Consider the following 25,332-nt stretch of genomic DNA (forward strand, 5'->3'; position numbering starts at 1 on the left):
ATACTGTGAAGATAAAATATCTATTGAAGATTCTTTGAGCACCTTGGGCCAGAAGAGCTACAGAAAGCCAAGGTATAGTTATTTTCATATCCACGACTTCATTTGCCTTTTCTCTTGTTGTAGCCTCTCTGGAAATTAAGCAAAGATGCCTATCACCTTCTGCTTAATAACCCTTCATGTACTTGAAATTGTTATTCTCCCCAGGTACCTCAAGCACATTTTTTAAAGAGGATTGCCTAAACTCTAAAACAGCAATCAAGGGCTATGAGTCAGCATTTCACCTAGACATAAAATCAAAATGGTTTAAAATAGGTAACATTATCTTTTTGAAATATGTACATACCTCTTTGGAGAAACTTTGAGACAACTGGAGTTTGCAAGTTTATGAATAGTTTATTACATTTCAGTAAGTGTATTGTGAATCAATAAAGCAAAAGTTAAGGACAATGAGCTCATTACCAAGCCAGTTATTGATTCTCTGGTTCCAAAATAGAATAGTACAGGAAGGGTATAGAGAAAATAGGATTTTTCATGATAAAAATTTTAAGCATCTTAGGAACACAGACCTAAAGAAACTATAAGACACAATGGAAATTTCAGCAGCTACTTAGGATGTTTATTTATTTACCTTTTTTTGTCAATTAGAATTAGTTATTTGGTTTTTACTCTTAAAAAAAAAAGTATTTTCAACTCAAGTCAGAGGAGTTTGCCAAAACTGAATATTACCTCTTACTGACTTAATTATTCTTTAAATTTCTTGTATATCTTCCTCTCTTGCCTTTGAAAAGTTTACCTTACTAGCTGTCTATCTTATATCACTGTCCTAGCTCAGACTGCCCTAACAAAATACCATAGGACTGGGTGGTTTAAACACCAGAAATTTATTTCCTCACAGTTCTGGTGATTAGAAGTTCAAACTCAAGGTGTCAGCATGGTCTGTTTCTGGAGACTACTTTCTTTCTGGCTTATATGTTCCAGGATGGGATGGTTGGAGGAGCCCCATCTCCAGATACCATCACATTAATAAGGGCTTCAACATATGAATTTTGGGGACGGGAACATCTAGTCCAAAACATTCACTAACAGAAAAATTGACACTGGCTCCATATCATCAAGCAGATAATATGGAAATGAACAAGTCAATTTGTTTTCAAACTATTCTTATGGGAAGCTTCCCTTTTTCTCCCTTTTACAGCAATCTAATTCAATGGAAAAGGAACTTCTTAAACAATTTATGAACTAACACTAATTTCATGAACCAGTTCTTTAAAAAGTGAAGACAAAAAGTGAGACACATGGTTTTGGTAAAAACTGAAAAATAGACCATTAACCCATTTATATAGTATGTTTAATAAAAACAATTTTAAACCCTTATACTTTGTTCTTATATCAAGTAAAGATTCTTAAAGAAATGTAAAACATTTGAATGTCCCTGGAAAGTAATATAACACACAATAACCCTTCTATATTACACACACACACACACATATATATATATATATATGTATATGTATATGTTAGAGACTGGGTCTTGCTATTCTGCCCAGGCTGGTCTCAAACTCCTGGGCTCAAGTGATCCTCCCACCTCGGCCTCCCAAAGTGCTGGGATTATAGGCATGAGCCACCACATTTGGCCCTATATTACATTTTCATGCATATTATTAAAAGAAATGGTGACTTACATATGGAAATACAGAAAACTGAAATAGTAAACAAAATTAACAAAGTTATAATTGGGTTGTGCTGAAGTTTACCTAATTTTAATACAAATAGTTATCTTTATTACATGCTACACAAATTTGATGGTATAAGAAATGTGTTTTTCTTGTTTGCATGAATTTCTTCATTGCAAAATACTTAAAATGTATACAATTTTTAAAAAACAACTAAGAGGCCGGGCACGGTGGCTCATGCCTGTAGTCCCAGCACTTTGGGAGGCCGAGGTGGGCGGATCACGAGGTCAGGAGATCGAGACCATCCTGGCCAGCACAGTGAAACCCCATCTCTACTAAAAATACAAAAAAATTAGCTGGGCATGGTGGCATGCGCCTGTAATCCCAGCTACTTGGGAGGCTGAGGCAGGAGAATCGCTTGACTCCAGGAGGTGGAGGTTGCAGTGAGCCGAGATTGCGCCACTGCACTCCAGTCTGGCGACAGAGCGAGACTCCATCTCAAAAAAAAACAAAAACAAAAAAAAATTAAGAACATTTCCTTAATGACTATGAAGTGAACAGACAGCATATTTCAAATTTTCAAGTAGAAGGGTAGAGGAATGTAGGACAAAAGGTGACTGAGATCCAGAGTTTAGGTGACTTGGCAAAGTCATCCAATTAGCAGGTGCAGAGTTATATATGAAACCCAAGATTTTCTTGTCTAAAAATGCTGAAGATTAGTATATTCAAGATGAAGAGGAAGAAAATCTAATTATACTTTAGATCATTTCATACCAGAAAAGAGCTATAGAAACTAGTTTTTCATTTTCAAAACTCAATTAAGTGTGTGAATGGTCCGTTGGTGTCCAGCTTTAACACCTGCCTGTTCCCATAAGTGCCATGTTCCACTACAACCCTAGCTTCAGCACACTTGCTATTAGCAGCTACTTCTTTTTCACATAGAGTCACAAATTGAGAGTAAAGTTCGAACCCTTCTTCTTTTCCAGAGTTAGAGTGATATTGCATGTTTCTTCCTTTTAGTCTTCCTCCAAGGGTAGCTTGAGGGATAATAAGAATGTTGCCAGGTAGATCCAATATAGAGACATGCTTGCCATTTTCTGTCTCACTTAATTTCACATTTAACAGTGTATTAACTGGGTGAGGAAGAAAGGCAAAACATTTTAAAGTGAAAAACAAACATGAAGAAAACCATCAAGTTTTTAGTCAGCAAATCTCATGTTTAAAATTCAGTTTGTCAGCTCATGCCTCTAACCCAAAGTCTCTATTTAGATTTAAAATACTGCTTCACTAAGCTAAATAATCTAAGCATGAAAAATAAGGCAATTTTCATGCAGAAAATGGTATGATATTTTAAATCTGAATTGGCAGTTAAGATAACCTAACAATAAGTTCATCCAGAAAGGTCTAAAGAATTAACTGTACACTGGAACCTCAAATATTGTTCCCCTGGGGGAATACATGAGAAGATTTTACCTTCCTGTTCTTTTTATTTAGTAAGTAAATCCCACTGGAAAAATATGAGGATAACTCCTCCTCACACCAAATTCTGCTTGCTTGCTTTATTTATTTATGTATTTATTTAGAGACAGAGTCTCGCTCTGTCACCCAGGCTGGAGTGCAATGGCGTGATCTCAGCTCACTGCAATCTCTGCCTCCTGGGTTCAAGCGATTCTCCTGCCTCAGCCTCCCAAGTAGCTGGGACTACAGGTGCGTGCCACCACGCCTGGCTAATTTTTTGTATTTTTAGTAGAGATGGGGTTTCACCATGCTAGCCAGGGTGGTCTCGATCTCCTGACCTCGTGATCCACTCGCCTTGGCCTCCCAAAGCGTTGGGATTACAGGCGTGAGCCACCGCGCCCAGCTAAATTCTTCTTTATAATGGAATATCAAATAACAATTTTAGCGCAGTTATTATTTTAAACTTAGTTGCCAAGAGTTTTAAGCAGAGACAAAGTTTCCTGTTTCAATCCCAATATAAACCAGCTAATTTTGTTGTTTAATAACCTTAAAGGCAATATGAACATGGACTAATCATTTTATAAATATTACTCATGAGAGAAGGGTAAAGGTGAAAGCAAGAATCATCAGAAATTCATTGTTACAACTGAAAAAGTAAATAAAAAGATATAAAGCTATGGCATTATCTTCATACACATATAAGAAAACGTGATATTATTTTTGTAGCATTCGTGAGATTTCCTATAGCTAATAAGAAGTGTCGAAACCACCATAAATATCCATATATAGCTAAAAGCCTAAACTTAGAGAGCCTTTATACCTCAACATTAACCATTTTTGAAACAATAAGCAAAAGAAGTGTCTAATATAAATAGACCTAGGGTCTCCCTACTTCTATAAAGGCATACATGACTTCTGTTTGCAAAGAATAGTCCTGAGAGGGCAAATGGTAGAAGGAACTATGTAAACTTCAAGACACCTGCCCTCAAATTAGGCATTAAAAGGCATGCTTTCTGTTGGGGTAGCTAACGGTTTTAATTATTAGAGGGTCTGTAGTAAATATTCATATGGTTACCCCTCTCTACAAATCATGGAATTAATCTGGTAAAAACCTGCCAAGGCGAACACCCAAATGAATTCCTAAGCTAGGCATTAAGCATCATCAATTTTCACTTAACTAACATTTATTTTTAAATACCTCTAGTTTTCTCTATTACAAATAGGACTTTGCTGTTTAGCCAGCAGTCTTTATTGACTGCTTGTAAGGAAACTTTCCAGGGCACTTCATTCCACTCGAAATCACTATCTAGCTATCTAGGCCTCAAGCTAGTGACAGAGTAAATAGGCAATTTTGGAATAACAGGCCTGAGAGGTAATGCTACAATTTATTATGTTTCCACGTACCTCCCTCTACTGGCTATAATTGAGATTTCAGTTAATGCTGTTGGTATACAAATATCAGTATGTAGATAAATACAATGTAGAACCAGTAAGTAGAATTAAAACGAGACAATGAATTAATGGCATGTTGGAAACTCAAATATCCTAAAACAGGTTATCAATCAAGTATCTCTAGTGATGTATATGGGATGTTAAGCTTTGACAGGTTTCTTGCCCTCTGTCCAATTATACTGAAGGTGAATTGAGGAAGATTCTACACATCTCTATGTTAACCATGCTATTTCAGATTTTGCAGATTTAACTGGTTATTATATTCTCAAGTGATATATGCTTTGATTGGAAATATCTGAATCTATGTAATAAATATGAGGTGAGGCTTAAGAGAATCCCACCACATTGACTTACTTAGCCTGCTGGAATAGAGGGAAGTACAAGCTAATACTATTAATAATAGATGGACTTACTTTGCTTACAACTCAAACGAGTAGAATATGATTCTTAGAGTCATATATTTCTTTACTGAAAATCATGATATAAAAAATCATGTGTTAGATAGTGTCAGACTATCCACTACAAGAGTCAGGGTGGACCTCCTCAGTGTTTTAAATTCACTACAATCTTATGCATGTATTTAAAGTGAACTCACAAAGACAGATATGGAAGCACACAGGATTTAATCACTATAAAATAACATGTGGTTTGGATATGATAGGCATATTTCATCCTATTATGATGAAGAACCATTTGAGAATTCATAAGACAACTTTATGAAGTTGATCTTAAGTCAGAATGATAAACACTTTCTTCCTGTTTTTGAAGATTTCTACATTTTTTATGGACCAAAAAAGATTTAATCCAAGGCAAAATATTAATTTAGGAAAGTGGACAGAATGTGTAACACTCCAGCATTAGGATCTGACAATTATTCTCTGTAATAGGAGTCCTCATTACATTATGTTCTTTTTTTTTTTTTTTTTTTTTGAGATGGAGTCTCCCTCTGTCGCCCAGGCTGGAGTGCAGTGGCGTGATCTCGGCTCACTGCAACCTCCGCCTCCTGGGCTCATGCCATTCTCCTGCCTCAGCCTCCCGAGTAGCTGGGACTACAGGCGCCCACCACCACACCCGGCTAATTTTTTTGTATTTTTAGTAGAGACGGGGTTTCACCATGTTAGCCAGGATGGTCTTGATCTCCTGACCTTGTGATCTGCCCACCTAGGCCTCTCAAAGTGCTGGGATTACAGGCGTGAGCCACCGCACCTGGCCTCTCTCTTTTTTTTTTTTCTTTCTTCTTCAGACCAGAACATTATGTTCTTAACCCTTCAGAGGTTCCTTATAATCTTCTGGATTCAAATTTCAAACTATTGCAGTTACTGGCTTTCCATTCTCACCTAGCATAGTCTCTTAAGTCTGATTTTCATCTTTTGACAAAGTTGTCAGACATGATTGATATGTCAGTATAAAATTCCCTCTAGGAGTTTTAGCTTTTTGTCTAAGCTCTTCCTCATTGGTCTATTTGCCCTTGAAGCTCTTCTAGGTTAACTTCTGTAAGCTTCAACTGCCCATTTGTATAATTAATATTTCTTATTAATCCAACTTATTAATGGATGCTGTCCTTTACTAATGAGGAGAATACAACCTGTTCCCAACCTTAAGGATAGCTTCTTTTCTTTCAAGTTTGTATGTATGTTTGTTTGTGGATATAATCCTTATATCCAAATACTGTCCTGAGAGGGTATGATTTGATTTGGTATATCTGAACCTATGTAATTATCACAGGAATTGCTATAGCTATGTGAGATAGTGTATATATACATATCACTATACAGTGCTATAGCCTGTCCAGGAAACCAGAAAGCTGCAGGTAGATAAATTACTATTCAGAGATCCCTAACATTGACTCTGTTTTCCATGTCCTTGGAGGAGGTGTGGCTGTGATGACACTGAATTCAGCTCAAGACCCAGGAGAACCTTATATCTATTCTTATTTCCACAAGGAAGTGCACACATGGCTAATGCAAATTCTTCCATAATAATGATATAAACTTGAGTTGTCCAGGTTTGATGAGACCCACATCTTGTATATACAGTGTCATCTACTGCCTCTGTTAGGGGCTCTAGGGGATAAAGGAAACTATATTAAGAAATGCAGCATCTGTTTCTCCCTGTGTGAACACCCTACTTCCAAGAAGTTTCTGTATCCTTGGCTGAAGTGCATTGTGTGTATGTGTATGTGTGTACACTCTTCTACATCAATCTGTAAGTCATCTGAAATGCTGCAGATGTTTTAAAAAAATTCCACCATACTTGCTTACTTTAAACTTTGAAACAGGCAAATAGCTAAGGCCAATAACACTAGATAGAATTAAGTAATTAATAACTTATCAGCACAATTTAACATTGTGCTTCTTAGGATGGGCAGGGATTGGTTAATGGATACAAAATTACAGCTAGATAGGAGGAATGAGTTCTGGTGTTCTGGAGCACTGTAGGATGAATATGGCTAACTATAATTTATTGTATACTGTCAAAAGTCTAGAAGAAAGGATTTTAAATGTTCACAACACAAATAATAAATTTTTGAGGTAATGCATATCTGGTTTGATTGTTATACATTGTATACAGTATTAAAATATCACTGTATCCCATGAATATGTAAAATTATTATTTATTATTTTAAAAATAAAAGGGGAGGAAAAAGATTGTGCTTCTTGTCCCTTCGGGTTCATTTGTCTATTACTGTTCTTTCTCACTCTCTTTTTTTTTTTTTTTTTTTTGAGACAGGGTCTCACTCTGTTGCCCAGGCTGGAGTGCAGTGGCACCATCTCGGCTCACTGCAGCCTCGACCTCCTGGCCTCAAGTAATCTTCCAGCCTCAGCCTCCTAAGTAGCTAGGACCATAGGCACAGGTCACCATACCCAGCTACTTTTGTTTATTTTTTGTAGAGAAGAGGTCTTACTATGTTGCCCAGGCTGGCTTCTAACTCCTGGGTTCAAGTAATCCACCTGCCTTGGCTTCCCAACGTGTTGGGATTACAGGTGTGAGCACCATGCTTGCCCTCTCACTCTTAAAAAGGAAACAAAGTCAAACACATACCCATTTTGGGAAGAAGTTCTTTATCAGCTCCCTTGAAAAAGCACACGTAGATCACCAGTCCTCTTTGGACCTATGAGAAATCACCACAGTAAACTCAGATTACAACAATATCTGTAAAGATACAGGGCTAAATGGGTACAGTTTCACAACTATTAATATTATAGACATAGAGGTTAAAAGCACAGAAAATGAACTTTACAAAAGATTTCTCATGTGAGAAAACAAAATATTTTTCAATTTTCAATCATCTCAGTTATTTCTTTCAAATTTAAGTTTAAAATATACCCAAGAGCAGTGAAGACAAGTTATACCTTCAAACATTTATTTCTAATCAAAATCATTAAGAGGATCAACCAGCCTTTTCCCAAGTAAGGGTGACAGACTTAGAAACATTTCGTTTGCTGGGCCCCATTTATTCAATGCCAAGTGAATTCACATTATACCAGACACAGCTGATGGATAAACAACATTTGACTGATATCTTTTGACATCATCTCTCTTTATTTCCCCTAATCCATTTACTTACAGATAATGAAAATAAGGGTCTGATTCGATTTCTATAAACTCCAGGAAACTGTCCAATTATTTGTTGTTGTTGTTGTTGTTGTTATTGTTGTTAATGCTTTATATAAACATGATTAGGACTTGAAAACTGCATTTGTGATAGTAAATTCTACATTAAAAGGTTGGTTGTTATCAGGAATATAGGCTTATTTATTTTACATAATGACTTGGATATTTCTTAGATCTTGTAGGACAGAGACTATATAGAAAAGAGACATTTGAATAGTGACTTTGATTCTGCTTCTGAGTGAATCATTAGATTTTTTGGATTCTGTAAATTAATCTTGACTCCAGGAGCTATTAGGAAGATTAAATGAGTTAACATTTGTAAAGTACTTAAACACAGTGCCTGGTTCATAGTAAGTGCTATATTAATGTTTATTAAATGAGTATGTAAAAATAAATTTAAGGGCAGAGGCACAATTTATTTCACATTTTAACTTCCAAAGCACTTTACAGGCTGTTTTGTACATGATAGGGATTCAATTTATCTGTTGATTGCATTAACATTCAACTATATGTTCCAGGCTCTATGCGTTATCCAAAGAATTTGCTAGATAAATGTAAATGCAGCTCTGCACTCACACGTGATTTACCAGGAAAAGAAGTGAGTTTTAAAAAGTACAATCGTGCTACTGAAACAATAGGCAAGGGCCTCCAATGCATACCCACAAGAAGCTGGCAAGTTATTATAGGTATTTGCACTACTGTCACAGGCCTCTCCACTAGTATTGTTTTCATCATGAATCGAAATCTTAAGCATATTTATATTTGGACACATGCAATGTCAGAATTAAATACCTAATCATTTGCAGAACGATACCTGTTCTTTCCACTAACATTATCTCCTCATTAAGGTCTTTGCCTTTCATTTATTCCATAATAGATGTTAAGTTGTGACTTCAAGTCAAAAATCACTTTCCTTATAACTTCTTTGGTATAAAACATTTCAAATATATAGAAAAATACAGATAATTCTCACTGTAGCTTTAAAAAGTTCACTTACCAGGAACAAAAACATTAGTCTGTGACAGCAAAGTTCTAAATGAATGAAACTAAGAACAAGCAAAGAAAGTAACCTTCAAATCTTGACAATTAAAACGCTGTTTCTAAAAAAACAAGAACTTTTAATAATAGAACAGGGTAGAGAATATGTAAGAAGAAAGAATTTACATTTTCTCACCATCTAAATTACTTGTCAGCTCTTTAAACTAATTTAGTTATGTGTGTAGGAGTGAAAGGGAAAGCCTTTAAAATAGTTTTTAAGTTTATAAACACAAACTGATAGTTTGGATGCCAGCAATAAAATACATGTGATTTTGCATAAGGAGATGTAGCCTGAACAACATAAAAAAGATAAATAAGCATGGAAGGAAACTAAATGACGGATAGTTTGCAATTTATAGTGTCTGGATGCAACTATAAAAGTGGATAATTCGGCCGGGCACGGTGGCTCAAGCCTGCAATACCAGCACTTTGGGAGGCCGAGGTGGGCGGATCACAAGGTCAGGAGATCGAGACCATCCTGGCTAGCACGGTGAAACTCCGTCTCTAGTAAAAATACAAAAAATTAGCCAGGCGTGGTGGTGGGCGCCTGTGGTCCCAGCTGCTTGGGAGGCTGAGGCAGGAGAATGGCGTGAACCCGGGAGGCGGAGGTTGCAGTGAGCCGAGATTGCGCCATTGCACTCCAGCCTGGGTGACAGAGTGAGACTCTGTCTCAAAAAAAAAAAAAAAAAAAAAGGATAATTATTTTATTTATTATTTATTTTTGAGATGAGGTCTCACTCTGTGGCTCAGGCTGGAGCGCAGTGGCGCGATCTTGGCTCACTGCAACCTCTGCCTCCCGGATTCAAGAGATTCTCCTGCCTCAGCCTCCCGAGTAGCTGGGATTACAGGTGCCCGCCACCAAGCCCGGCTAATTTTTGTATTTTTAGTAAAGACGGGATTTCACCATGTTGGCCAGGCTGGTCTCAAACTCCTGACCTCAAGTGATCCGCCGGCCTCGGCCTCCCAAAGTGCTGGGATTACTGCGCCTGGCCGGTTAATTCTTTAGATAGGATGGCAAAATAAAATAATAAAATTTCAAATAAGGAAATCAAGACCTCACAAAAAATCATGACAAAAATAAGAAATAAGAAAAGTGAATTTCTGGGAAAGGAGAGAGATAAGAATACAGGAATTTCTATGCTTATATTTCCAAATTAGCACAGGGCAACAGATTCTGATTTTAGAATAATCACCCACACATCATATAGTTCACGGGTACTATTTACGATAAGTAGGCGGGGCGCGGTGGCTCAGGCTTGTAATCCCAGCAGTTTGGGAGGCTGAGGCAGGTGGATCACCTGAGGTCAGGAGTTCTAGACAAGCCTGGCCAAAATGGCGAAACCCCGTCTCTGCTAAAAATACAAGTTAGCGTGGTAGCTTGCGCCTGTTGTCCCAGCTACTCGGGAGGCTGAGGAAGGAAAATTGCTTGAACCCGGGAGGCGGAGGTTGCAGTGAGCCGAGATCGTGCCACTGCACTCCAGCCTGGGCGACAGATCGATAATTCATCTCAAAAAATAAAAATAAAATATAAATAAATAAAATATAAAAAATAAAATAAATATAAAATAATAACTAAAATTGTTTTAAGTAATGCTAGATCTGGGACCGAATTCAGCAGAAAAGACGAGCGAATGAGATTTTGCTACACTGAAGTTTCTGAGTATCTACAAAAGTCTTAATTATGAACTAATTTTTTTCTTACGTTTCAACGTACTCCAAAAATACGTCAGAGGCCTTAAAGAAAATTTTATTTGTTTTTGTATGCAGTGGGGGCAGGCGGTCTTAAAAAGGAAAGTATGTATGAAAGTAGAAGGAACTCATAGTGACATAAATGTTTTAAATTCTTTGGAGAAATGTGTTTGATAACAATGCAACATTGTTATAAAAGTAGTGGTCTTTGTTTCTCAGTTGGAAATAGGTCAAAACTTTTAAAAGGCTTCTTGAAATAGAATTGTTTCTTAGGAAATCTCATTTCTATGCTAAGACCAAGTCAACATAAGGGGGAATTCGACGCGATCTGAGGCGTAAGTCAAAGCAGATCATGAACTCTTGCAGCAAACCTGACCTATAAGCTTGCCCCATAGGCCACGAGCTGCAAGGGGTCTGAGACAGTAAGGCCTGAAGTTCACCGAACTCAGTTTCAAATCCCCGTGGTCCCCCCAAGAAGGGAGACGCGCTCTTCCTCTCGGGTGCTACAACTGGCGCTGGGGAACGGTGATGCAGGACCGAAAAGACAAGCGCAGCCAGGCAGGCCACCGCGGCCAGCTTCAAGCTGACCCGGTATCCCCGCGGCCGAACCGCCGGTCTCAGAAGGAGACACAGAGCGGACGAGTCACCGAGACAACGCGGAAAAAACCGCCCCGCACGCCGGAGGATAACGAGAGCTACCGGGCTGACGTTACCTCCACCCACTGGGCCGCGACGTCCCCATCGGCTGGGCGAATTTGCAGCCGGGCGTGCAGGCACTGCTGTAGGAGCGCCCGGGCCTGAGGAATCCGGCTACTCTCAGCCATGGCTTAAGCCAGCGCCGCGGCCGGGCGGTTACTAGGCCGTGTGTCGCTGGCCCCTCCCTCGACGCGCTGGCGGGGCAGACGAGGCGGGGCCAGACGAAGGGCCTGCCCCGATTGCCCAGTGGCCCCGCCCTTAGGAGGGCGGGGCCTCGGGCTGGCTCTCGAATGTCCCGGATGTGCGGTCTTGGAGGCCGGCGTAGCGCTAAGCTTCTCCGCAGCACCTGCCCAACTCTGTAGAAGGCGCTCAGTGTATACTGTTATTAAACGATTGAAAAGACTCGTTAAATCTCTTTCCTAAAAACCTTTTAAGAAACATTTTTCACCTCAGAAAGCTTAGGTTCCAACTGTTGAAAAATTTTAAATCTGCTTGATTTAAATTCATGTTATGCCCATATGGAAGTAAGGAAACAAATAATCGAATCATAAAGCAAGCGGAGATGGAACTAAAAGCTATATATACATCCTTCAAAATTTTCCTTATTCCAATCAATAAAAACAATGCTGCCTCCTCTATAGGGAATGCCATAAATTATTCTGATTCCACAGTTGTGAAAAGGTATTGGTATGCTATATGAATACACATTCTTTAGAAGATATCCTTGTTAAAAATGTTCTTATCCAAGAAAGTATGATTGTTAATAACTTAGCCCGCTACTAATACAAAAATAAAACAGCTTATTCTGATGCATATGACGTAAACTCTGTGATGCATTTTCTGGAAGTACATATTAGAATGTAAATAAAACTAAACAAGGGCTTGATTTTCTTTCCCATGTAACGTATTCCTTAAACATGCATCAGATTAGCATTTATTTGTCTATGGGCTTGGATGGTTTAGATGAGGAATAATAGTGTTACCCTGATTACATTACCCAGGTCATTGATTTGGGCTCAGTTGACACAATGTGCCTATACATTCGGATCTGTTGTTTAAAAAGATGACATCACTGACAGTGTTGCTATCCATACAAAGTAGTGTGACTGAAGAAAATAGTCCATGCATAATCAACAGTCCTTTGTACACAAAATCGAAGCTGCTTGTTTGCTGGTTATCTTGCAGCCAGGTTTACACTTTTAGTAAAAACGGAAAGCAAAATCTCACATGATCTCTGATTGTTGCATTGCAGGGATTCCAACAGTTGTTGATATTTGTCTGCAAAGCACAGACAAGTTGAATTGCTTCATGTCTGCACCTTTATGTCATTATAACTACTGAGTCTCTTTTCTCTCCGTCTCTCAGATTCAGATTTTACAGGCCTGAAAGAAACTTTGACATACAAACCGTTAGCTATGTCCCAGAATAAGAAAAGACTTTGGTGTCCATTTGTATGTGGTTGCAGGAAATAGGGAGGTCTATAGAGAATAGGTTATGTGGTTCCCAGAGATCTTTCTACAGAGAGGGTGTCTTTAACAAATTGGGAAACCCTTCCTGTGAGTAGAATAGACGGAGTATGGATGGTAATGGTTAGCTTCTCAAAAATCACTAATTACTTTAAACCCTCCTATTGAGTGAGGATCTCGTGGACATTGCTGTAGGTACTGTAATAGGCTGTGGCTCACTTATTTTTTACTTCTATTTGCAGAAGGCTATAGAGAGTGGCCACCAAAGACAGCATTTCCTTTCTGTATTTTGTTTTTTGAACACTTAGTTTCATTCTGCAAATAATTTAAGAAGGAAGGACACGCATGCAATAAAATAGTAAAATGTGAATTAAAGCATTAGGAATAAAGAAACTAGAATTATGTCAGTAAGCCACAATGGGGGAAATTGAAAACAGGTAAGACAGTGGTTCTCGACTGGAGTGCTGAGATGATATAGTATGCAGCGAAATTTTCACAAATGTATAACTTCAATTTTTGTTATAAAACAATTATGTTCATTGTGTGTAGTATTGAGGTGCTGTAGGTTGTACAATTTATTTCAAGTTGGAACTAAAGGCAAAGCATAGCATTAAGTTGGCTTTACAAGAAGATGGTGGTTCACTGGAATGTGAGAGAGTTTTGCCTTGTCATTGTATGAGAAATCATTGAGCAGAGATAATTCTCAAACACCTACAATATTGAAAGTGTACCATATGGACAGGGGATTAATTGTGGATGAGTTCTATGTCCTCTGAGATGGTATAATAACTAATTTAGTGTTATTTTAACTTCTTTAATTCATTTAAGTTGGCTGCCCTAAATTCTGGCATTCAAAGTATTTCACAAACATGAAAAGTTTGAGAACCATTTCTAAAAGATTCCTTAGAGTTGAGGCTAAGCTTCCTGATTGTAAATAGGAGAGGATAGGGAAGGGCAGTATAATCTATTTCATAGTTCTAGGGATAAGCAGAGCTTTTCCTCAGATTTAGCTCTAAGCTGAGCCTCTTACCTGAGACTTTATATAGGATATGTTAATAAATACAAGTGCAGGCCTGGCGAGGTGGCTGACACCTGTAATCCCAGCACTTTGGGAGGCTGAGGTGGGCGGATTACGAGGTCAGGAGATCGAGACCATCCTGGCTAACACGGTGAAACTGTTTTTAGTATCTACTAAAAAATACAAAAAATCAGCCGGGCGTGGTGGCTGGCGCCTGTAGTCCCAGCTACTCAGGAGACTGAGGCAGGAGAATGGCGTGAACCCAGGAGGTGGAGCTTGCAGTGAGCTGAGATCACGCCACTCCCCTCCAGCCTGGGCGACAGAGCGAGACTCCATCTAAAAAAAAAAAAAAAAAAAAGGCAGGGCGCGGTTGCTCATGCCTGTAATCCCGGCACTTTGGGAGGCCGAGGCGGGCGGATCATGAGGTTAGGAGATCGAGACCATCCTGGCTAACAAGGTGAAACCCCGTCTCTACTAAAAATACAAAAATTGGCCGGGCGTGGTGGCAGGCGCCTGTAGTCCCTGCTACTCGGGAGGCTGAGGCAGGAGAATGGCGTGAACCCAGGAGGCAGAGCTTGCAGTGAGCCCAGATTGCATCACTGCACTCCAGCCTGGGCAGCAGAGCGAGACTCCGTTCCCCCCGCCCCCCGGCCAAAAAAAAAACAAGTGCAACTGGAAGAGGTAGGTATTTTATCTTAGGGAAGACAGGATCTAGCCTTCTAGTTTACAGCCCAGAGATTTTTTTTTTTTTCATTGCTTAGGGAGATAACCAGGTTCTGACAAATTGGTTAACATTATCTAAAATGCACATTAGATTGGGGTAGAACCAGAATACTAATTTAGTCGTTTATAACAAGAAATATTGCCATGACATGGAGTGGAAATTCTCACATAGGGCATGGTCAGCATGTTTCCTCCTGTGGTTAAGCATAGGAAGCTAGATCATATTCAGAAGTCTCTTTATTAATTAACTATGAGAAATACTCAAAATTGGTATGACCAGCATATTATTTTTATGTAGAGAGAGTAACACAGAAATCAGGATGTTGCTTGGTAAATGAGAACTCGAACAAAGAGGGTGAGAAAATTTTTTTGTGGAAGACACACCTATGACCCCACGTACTAAGCACAGGAGACAGTGAGAAATATGCTAAACTGTGTCCCTACAGCAAATGTAGTATCAGATTTTCTAGGGCAATTTCTTTAATTGTTCCTTGATAAAATCAGAATCCCTTGATATAACCCCACGATAAAAGCAAGCCTTCAGATGTAATATGGTCTAAATATACTAATGTGATGGTCCTACTCTACTAGAGATTAATGCATGAACTTTGTGTACTTCACTTAATCCTAATCAATTTTCTCAACTGGGCTTTTGAGAAGTGTTGAACGATGGGATCGTTCAAGGTTTAGTCCATGGCAAGGGCTTGTGGAGTAGGGTATTTTATATTATTGACCAAGACACTGTGATTTAGATATCAAAAGAGCAAACAGGGAGGTTACACTGTATATTGAAAAGGGAAAGGCCAAATTAGGACATGCATTTGGATGAATAGCTATGCTAGTTATATATGAAGGTGGATTTAAGGATTTCTGAAAAAGTAGTTTTGTCTACTATAACATATAAATGAAAAAATTAGGTTCCTAAAGTTCTATACAGTGGCAGATATAATTTTGGCTTGGAAAAATTGTCTAAGCGGTTGTCTTGACAGAAAACAGATGGCACACTTTCAAAAGGTGAAGAGAAGCTGAGCATGGTAGTGGCTCATGCCTGTAATCCCAGCACTTTGGGAGGCTGAGGCTGGAGAATCATTTCAGCCCAAGAGTTTGACACCAGCCTGGGCAAGATGGTGGGACCCCCATCTCTACTGAAAAAAGAAAGAAGGTCGGGCACGGTGGCTCACATCTGTAATCCCAGCACTTTGGGAGGCCGAGGCGGGTAGATCACTTCAGCTCAGGAGTTCGAGACCAGCCTGGCCAACATGGTGAAACCCCATCTCTACTAAAATACAAAAAGTAGCCGGGCGTGGTGGCTTGTGCCTATAATCCCAGCTACTGGGGAAGCTGAGGTGTGAGAATCGCCTGTACCCAGGAGGTGAGGGTTGCAGTGAGCTGAGATTGAACCACTGCGCTTCAGCCTGGGTGACACAGCAAGACTCCATCTAAAAAAGAAAAGAAAAGAAAAAAGAGAAGAAAAGAGAGAGAAAGAGAGGAAGGAAGGAAGGAAGCAGAGAGGAAGGAAGGAGCGAAAAAGCAAGCAAGCAAGCAAGTGACGAGAATAAGAGAGTTGAAAGAAGGTTGAATGAAGGGATCATTAACCAGGTATGTGAAAGGTTAAGGAAAACCATCAGGGGATAGTGAAGGACCCAGGGCTAGCAACAACAGGAAGCAGTTACCATTCTGAAGGGGTAAGAGGAAGGAATAGTTTTCTTCAAGAACCAGCAAGAACTGTGGGTCACACTTGACAGGACCTGTGACCTTCCATAGAGAAATGCAGCCTCTGCCAAACTGCAGCCTGTTTTCCCTCTCCTCCTAGCTTTGATTGTCTGCCATTTCTCTCATTGGCTACACCCAGCTGGAAATTAGAGTAAGGGTTGATTCAGTACATAAAAAAAGCCTCCTGAGACACAGAATAGGATATAGAAGGATGGAGAGTGGATCTGAAAGGACACACTCAGAAGATCCAGGGCAGCAACTACTTCCAGCTTCTATGGACAGAGAGAAATATCAATATGGACAGAGAGAAATATCAATACTTACCTTCTACAGGATAATTTAGTGGCAAAATATACCCATCATCTGTATACCCAGTTTTCTAATTACAAGGGGTTATTTTATGAAGCAATTATATTTTGGGTGATAGCTGTAAAGAATAATTATTTTATTTTGTTTTTCAGAAAAAGTTCCAAATCAATAGGTATTTTATTACGTAATTAATATCACAAATAAGGCTAGGTGCGGTGGCTCACCCCTGCAATCCCAGCACATTGGAAGGCTGAGGAAGGAGGGTTGCTTGAGTCCAGGAGTTTGAGACAAGCCTGGGCAACATAGCAAAACCCTGTCTCTACAAAAAATACAAAAAAATTAGCCAGGCATGTTGGTGCATGCCTGTAGTCCCAGCTACTTGGGAGGCTGAGGTGGGAGGGTTGCTGGAGCCCAGGAAGTTGAGTCTGCAGTGAGCTGTGATTGTTCCACTGCACTCCAGCCTGCGTGACAGGGCAAGACTGTCTAAAAAAAAAAAAATCACAAATGGATTTTAGGATTCATCGGGCATCTTGTTTCAGAAGCTGGACAACTCTTAGATCTTATTCATCAGCCGGCTGAACAGTTCCTTTTTCAGAGACATAGATGCCATCCAAAAATTTTCTGATGTCTTTGATTTTAACTGTTGTGGCTTGCTGAATCAAGGCAACTGAATTTGAAACAAGCTCAATGTCATTTCCTTCAAGGATTAATTCATCTTTCTGGGCTTGAGATACTGAACAAACAACATTTATCCTCATTCGAACCCTGTGGATGTATTTTTTACCCAAGAAATTGTGGATTTCAACAAGAGACCTATTCTCCCAGAATACGATATTGATGAGGAAGTGAGTTTACAGAGACTTCATCTTGTAATGGAAGCCCACAGTAGCACCCTTGATCATGTTCTGTACATGACTACAAATAGTGTGAATGGTAGCCAGTTCCTTTCTCTTTCCCCACCAGTTGTCAACCTGGAGCCTCTTCCTTTTCTTTCCAAGGAGACTGAGTTCTACATTGGTGTGATTGAAGTCCTTCTGCAGGGTTCTTCTGGGGCCCTTCACAGTAACTGTGTTTCTTCAGAGTGATATCAACATTTTCTGGAATGTTGACTGTCTGATTGCTGAGAATGGTCTTCATTCTGACAGTATACGCCGCAAAGAGAGAATGTCTCGTCATCACATTCTTGTAGCCCATAAGGGTACTGTGTATTCAAGAACAATTATTTTAGCTTAAGAATATGGGACAATTATCTATTGAGGTGAACACATAATGCTAATAAAACTACATTTGTAAAAGTGAGGCCAGGCATGGTGGCTCACGCCTGTAATCCCAGCACTTTGGGAGGCTGGCGTGGATGGATCACTTGAGACCAGGAGTTTGAGACCAGCTGGCCAACATGGTGAAACCCCGTCTCTACTAAAAATACAAAAGTTAGCTGGGTATGGTAGCACTGCCTGTAATCCCAGCTACTCAGGAGGCTGAGGCAGGAGAATTGCTTGAACCTGGGAGGCGGAGGCTGCAGTGAGCTGAGATTGCGCCACTGCACTCCAGCCTGGGTGACAAAGCAAGACTCAGTCTCAAAGAAAAAAAAAAGTGAAATTAAGCTTCTGTCTGTTATTGCATCACACAAAAATCTTAGAGAATATTTAGGATAATCTGATTGGGCCTGTGCAAATTTCACTTTAGGGGTGTCCAGTACAATCACCGAGAGACAGTCAGTCTTCCACTAGGGCATCTGAAACTGAGGTGTGAAAGGCCCATGTGAATTCTGACTTCAAGACACTTGCCACATAAATTAAGACTCTGAGGGAAGGCCAGGTGAGGTGGCTCGTGCTTGTAATCCCAGCACTTTGGGAGGCCAAAGCAGGTGGACCACTTGAACCCAGGAATTCAAGACCAGCCTGGGCAACATGGTGAAACCCCATCTCTACAAAAAATGCAAAAATTAACCAGGCATAGTGGCTCACACCTGTAATCCCAGCACTTTGGGAGGCCAAGGCAGGCAGATCACTTGAGCTCAGAAGTTTGAGACCAGCCTGGATGACACAACAAAACCCTGTCTCTACTAAAAATACAACAATTTACTGGGTGTGGTGGCACATGCCTGTAGTCCCAGCTACTCGGGAGGCTGAGGTGAGAGAATCTCTTGAGCCTGGGAGGCGAAGGGTGCAGGGAGCTGAGATGACACCACTGCACTCCAACCTGGGCAACCGAGGGAGACCCTGTCTTAAAATATATATAATATAAATACATATTTATATACATTATTTGTATATATGTGTGTGTGTGTGTGTATATATATATACATGGTTGTGGTTTGAAACATTTGCCCTTGTACTTTTGATTTCAAGCTCTTATTTAAATTCCCTCAGAGTCTTTTTTTCTGAGACACGTTCTCGCTCTGTGGCCCAGGCTAGAGTGTAGTGGCGTGATCTCAGCTCACTGCAACTTTTGTCTCCCAGGCTCAAGAGATTCTCCCAACTCAGCCTCCTGAGTAGCTGGGACTACAGGCATGCACTACTATGCCTGGCAAATTTTTGTATTTTTTGTAGAGATGAGATTTCACCATGTTGCCCAGGCTGGTCTCAAGCTCCTGAGCTCAAGTGATCTGGCTGCCTCGGCCTCCCAAAGTGCTGGGATTACAGGCATGAGCCACCGCCACTGGTCTACAATCATATATTTTGTCATAGAGCTGTTTCTTACCATAGGCAGAGACTGAGTCCAGGAGTATCGGTCCTGTGGAAGTCCCTCCACATGAAAATATAAGACCTAGAAAAATAATAGTTTCCACCTAATAGCTGACCCTATATTTAAGATGAATAGTTTGTATAACCAGGAAGGAGATGGATTTTAGATTGAAACTTAATATTGATTGTTACTTTATTCAATTTGCTTTTTTAATTCTTATTTTATTACTGCACCATTTGCTATTATGTTGCCTAGGTAACATAAACAAGTGCTTTTAACTCTAAGGCAGTGATGTATATCTTTGGCAGTCTGTAGGGTTTCCCAGGGGAGGCTGATAAATTATCTTGATCTTTGGGTTATTTTTCAGTTTACAGTGTTGTAATAACTTAGCAATGCGTTCTATGATCCTTTGAATATTTGTGTATGTCTGTTAGCCTTTTTGCCAAGTCAGGCCAGTCTGTTTTAAGGGCTTTTTGTAATTTGGGCCCTGTATCCTTTTTAGAAAGAAATTGTGAAAGATTTTGAATTGGGCAAAAGAGATTTGTGGATATTATTGTAATGGAATGCTGGAGCCTCTGGGAATTACCTGGTCCTATAGGGCTATCTTATAGGGCTTACTTATTTTTGACCAGGCTGTCTTACAACTCTGCAGAGATAGAAGTAAACTTCTATCTTCAAATCATTCCTGTCTATAAAAATGTAAAATTGTCTTTAGTGGAATGAAACTGATTATTACCCTGTGGATGTTGCCTAGTTTTGCCAGTTTTGCATCCATTTGAAGTTCATTTCAGTATTCTTAACCTGATTATAAATGTGTAGTTCTCTCTCTTGCTCTCTCTTTTTTTTTTTTTTTTTTTTTGAGACAGAGTCTCGCTCTGTCACCCAGTCTGGAGTGCAGTGGCACTATCTTGGCTCGCTGCAACTTCCACCTCTAGGTTTTAGTGATTCTTGTGCCTCAGCCTCCCAAGTAGCTGGGATTACAGGTGTACACTACCATGCCCAGCTAATTTTTTTATTTTTAATAGAGATGGGGTTTTGCCATATTGGCCAGCCTGGTCTTGAACTCCTGGCTTCAAGTGATCCGCCTGCCTTGGCCTCCCAAAGGGCTGGGATTACAGGTGTAAGCCCCTGTGCCCTGCCCTCTCTCGCTCTCTCCTTTTTTAAGCTTTTTACTTTTGAATAGGGTTAGGTTTAGATTTACAGAAAAGTTGAAAGATAATAGAGAGTTCTCGTATACTCCTTGCCTAGTTTCCCCTACTGTTAACACCTCAAATTACTACGGTACATTTGTCACAACGAAGGAGCCAGTATTCCATACTTTATTTAATTCCATGCTTTATTCAGATTTCACTGGTTTTTCCCTAAAGTCCTTTTTCTGGATCCCATCCAGGATGCCACGTTTTTAGTGGTGGCAAATCCATACAAGTCTGCAGCAACCTCAGTTCTTACCTCCTCAGAAGAACAAATTTGACCGAGGGGCATAGTGAGAGACTGAGGCAAGTTTTAGAGCAGGAGCAAAAGTTTATTAAAAAGTTTTAGGGCAGGAATGAAAGGAAGTAAAGTACACTTGGAAGAGGGCCAAGCGGGCAACTTGAGAGAGTCAAGTGCACGGTTTGACCTTTGACTTAGGGTTTTATATGTTGGCATACTTACTGGGTCTTGTGTCTCTTCTCCCGTGATTCTTTCCTTGGGGTGTGCTGTACACATGTGCAGTGGCCTGCCAGCTCTTGGAAGGGGCTGCATGCACAGTGTGTTTACTGGAGTTGTACACGTGCTCACCCGAGGTGTTCTTCCCTTACCAGTCAAATGTTCCTAGAAGGTCATGTACCAGTTAAACTCTGCCACTGTGCCTCTTTAGTGCACATGCCTGAACCCAGTTGCCCAACTCCTGAGATCTTTTTTTTTTTTTTGAGATTGAGTTTCGCTCTTGTCTCCTGAGTTCGAGCGATTCTCCCGCAGCCTCCTGAGTAGCTGGGACTACAGGCACGTGCTACCATGCCTGGCTAATTTTTGTATCTTTAGTAGAGACAGGGTTTCACCATGTTGGCCAGGCTGGTCTCCAACTCCTGACCTCGAAGTGATCCTCCCGCTTTGGCTTCCCAAAGTGCTTGGATTACAGGAGTGAGCCACTGTATCCAGCCTTGAGATTTTATCAGGCAGCTGCTGATAACCAGTTTCAGGTTTTTTGTATCTATTGGGAGACTGCCTTTCCCTGGCACCGGCTGCAGCCAATTATTATTATTATTAACTTATTATTGTTACAGTGCAACAACTGACACATCACCTGATGGTGGACTGACATTCCTGGTTGGGGAGGTCCCTCCTCTGCCCTGTTCATTTCTGACTAGCTACCTACTGTAACAACATTACATTTAGTCATCATGTTTCTTTAGGCTGTGACAGTTTCTTAGACTTTCCTTGTTTTTAATGACCTTGACAATTTTGAGGAGCACTGGTCAGGTGTATTGTAAAATAACCCTCTATTGGAATTGGATTTTTTTCAATATACATACATACTATATATATATATATATATATATATATATAACCTCTATAATTATACGCAGAGATTATAGATCTTTGGAGGCAGATCACAGAGGTGAAGTGCCATTTTTAACACATTATATGAAGAGTACATGCTGTCGACTGTCTTATTGCTGATGATGTTGACCTTGATCACCTGGCTAAGGTAGTGTTTGTGAGGTTTCTCCTCTATAAATTTATACCTCCTCTCATACTTTACTCTTTTGAAGCAGATCGGTAAACGCAGCTCATACTCAAGGGGTGAGGAGTTAAAATCCATCTCTTTATGTAGGGAGTATCTATATCGATTACTAGGAATTCTTAATTACAAAAGATTCGAGCTGGAGTGCAGTGGCACAATTTTAGCTCACTGCAACCTCTACTCCTGGGCTAAAGCGATCCTCCCACCTCAGCCTCCCTAGTAGCTAGAACTACAGGTGTGTGCCACTGAATCTGGCTAATAGTTCAAAAATATTTTATAGAGATAAGGTTTGCTATGTTACCCAGGCTCATCTTGAATTCCTGGCCTCAAGCAATCCTCCCACCTCAGCCTCCCAAAGCACTAAGATTACAGATGTGAGCCACTGTGCCCAGTGTTTGAGTTCTTCTTTGAACTGATTGTTCTCTATTTCTGGTTCTCTCCTTACTGAGTTAAATATTAATGAAAAAAATTGATACATGTTGATTTTACATTTGTGTGAGAGTTCTGATTTTAATCTCTTTTAAAATTTGTTTTTTCATATCTTTCTACCAATAAATGTTATGGGAATAATTTTTTACATAGTTCTTTGAAATCCATGGATAAATGCTATAAACAAATGCATTCCACTTTGGGAGGCTGAGGTGGGCGGATCTTTTTTTTTTTTTTTTTTTGAGATGGAGTCTCGCTCTGTCGCCCAGGCTGGAGTGCAGTGGCGCGATCTCGGCTCACTGCAAGCTCTGCCTCCTGGGTTCACACCATTCTCGTGCCTCAGCCTCCCGAGTAGCTGGGACTACAGGTGCCCGCCACCACGCCCGGCTAATTTTTTGTATTTTTAGTAGAGACGGGGTTTCACTGTGTTAGCCAGGATGGTCTCGATCTCCTGACCTCGTGATCCGCCTGCCTCAGCCTCCCAAAGTGCTGGGATTACAAGCGTGAGCCACCGCGCCAGGCCCGGTGGGTGGATCTTTTGAGCCCACAGATTAGAGACCAGCCTTGGTACTTCAGCTTGGGTGACAGAGTCAGACCCTGTCTCAAAACAAAAAAACAAACACAAACACATCCTTTTGAAAAGAAAATAATAAATATTATTATAGTCAAAGAAAAAAATGTGAATTATTTTATCACATTGACTGTATCAGTCAGGATCCCATCAGCAAGTAAATAACACTCTAAACAGGATAACCTGCGATAGAAAGGTTTATTTACAGAGACTATTGATGAAGGTGTGGGTGGAGTAGAACCGCAGAGGTTAATGTAGTAACCAAGGACATAGTAGCAGCTGAGATTTTACCATCCCTTGGGCCTAAAGGGAGAAGTGGGGCTTGGGGGAATCTGGAATCCAGAGGTAGAGATTTGTGTAGATACTTGAGAAAAGGAGTCAACCCTCTGCCAAGAAGTACAGCCAACTCCAACTCCAGGTGACCGTTCAGGAAGGAAGCTAGGGGAATGATATGGTTTGGCTCTGTGTCCCCACCCAAATCTCATCTCAAATTGTAATCCCTACATGTTGGACGGAGGGACCTAGTGACAGACGATTGGATCATGGGCGCTGATTCCCCAATGTTGTTCTCATGATAGTGAGTGAATTCTTATGAGATCTGATGGTTTTAAAAGTGGCAGTTTCCCCTGTGCACGCTCTCTCTCTCCTGCCACCTTGTGAAGAAGATGCTTGCTTCCCCTTCGCCTTCCACCATGATTTTAAGTTTCCTGAGGCCACCCCAGCCATGCAGAACTGTGAGTCAATTAAACCTCTTTATAAATTACCCAGTCTCACGTAGTATATTTATCGCAGTGTGAAAACGGACTAATACAGGGAATAAATATGTGGTGTGATGATATATATTGGTTTTCATCCAGGGCTCCTGGCTTATAACTCCCATAGCCTTTATTACAGTCCTTTGTTATGATGTTGGATGTGTTAGGTCTCAGGGGCAGGACTCTGACCTTCTCCGGCCCTCCTTTCACCTGCCCCAAGGCAGGACTCCAGTTTTCTGATTGTGGGCCTTAAGATCCTCCCATGAGAAGGTCCCACCCTAGACCCTGGGGGAAGGGATGCTGACATCATGAAGCTTCCAAAAAAACCCGAGAGGACAGAGTTCAGTGAACTTCTGGAGACCTGAACATGTAGGTATAGCTAAACAATAATGAACACATGAAGGTTCCTGGTGGGTGGTGTGCAGGGCATGGAAGCTCTGCACCCCTTCCTTCATACCTCACTCTTCACTTCTCTTCTTCTGTATTGTTCGCAATAGCCTTTATAATAAACTGGTAAATGGAAGTGTTTCCCTGAGTTCTGTGAGCCACTCTAGCAAATTAATTGAACCCAAAGACAGGGTCATGGGAATCCCAACTTAAAGCTGGTCAGTCAGAAGTTCCAGAGGCTCAGACTTGTGACTGGTGTGTTGGGAGGGGCAGTCTTGGGGACTGAACTGTCAATCTGCAAGATCTGACACTATCTCTGGGTATAGAGCGTTGAAACTGAATTAGAGGACACCCAGCTGGTATCTGCTGTTTGGTGTGTGGGGAAAATATCCCCACACATTGGTCACAGATATCTGTGTTGATGATTATTGTGGTGTGAGGGTAGAGGTAAAACATGGTTAAAGTTTTCCCTTCACAATATACTTGACTATGTTTTCCATCTTCTTTCCAATTTCTGCCAGGGCTCCCCATTGGCAAAATCAAACCAGAAAGCATGGAGACCCGTTGATATGATCCATAGAGGGCATCCTCTCAGAACAGAGAACAATGTAGAAAATGCTCTGGTGTGGATCTGGGGGACAAGCAAGACATATCTAATACACTGATTTAAAAGGCCTCAAAGTCTACAATGGGGACTCTTATGTCATTTTTTTGTTGGAAGATGATAGCTAGGAATATGAAGAAAGAGATGACTATGGTTAATGTTTTTGATGGAAATCTTTAATTTCTCAAAGATTTTAGAGAAGAAATCTTTAATTTCTCAAATATTTTAGAAATTTTTTTTGAGACAGAGTCTCACTCTTTTGCCCAGGCTGGAGTGCAATGGCACAATTACAATTCACTGCAGCCTCAACCTCCCAGGCTTAA

At 40.4% G+C, this 25,332-nt stretch overlaps 1 protein-coding gene and 1 pseudogene across 1 annotated transcript; both read right to left on the minus strand.

Moving 5' to 3' along the window:
- Positions 1 to 370: 370 nt before the first annotated feature.
- Positions 371 to 11,881, minus strand: DTD2 (D-aminoacyl-tRNA deacylase 2). The gene is made up of 3 exons (XM_003821205.4): positions 11,639 to 11,881; positions 7,626 to 7,695; positions 371 to 2,806 (listed from the first exon to the last, which is right to left on the minus strand). The coding sequence occupies exons 1-3, from the start codon at positions 11,747 to 11,749 to the stop codon at positions 2,481 to 2,483; spliced, it is 507 nt and encodes a 168-aa protein (XP_003821253.1). The 5' UTR covers positions 11,750 to 11,881; the 3' UTR covers positions 371 to 2,480.
- A 5,168-nt stretch (positions 11,882 to 17,049) lies between these two features.
- Positions 17,050 to 17,987, minus strand: LOC106635473 (large ribosomal subunit protein uL6-like; annotated as a pseudogene).
- Positions 17,988 to 25,332: the final 7,345 nt, after the last annotated feature.

The sequence above is a fragment of the Pan paniscus genome, chromosome 15 (assembly GCF_029289425.2).
Source record: "Pan paniscus chromosome 15, NHGRI_mPanPan1-v2.0_pri, whole genome shotgun sequence".
Taxonomy (NCBI): domain Eukaryota; kingdom Metazoa; phylum Chordata; class Mammalia; order Primates; family Hominidae; genus Pan; species Pan paniscus.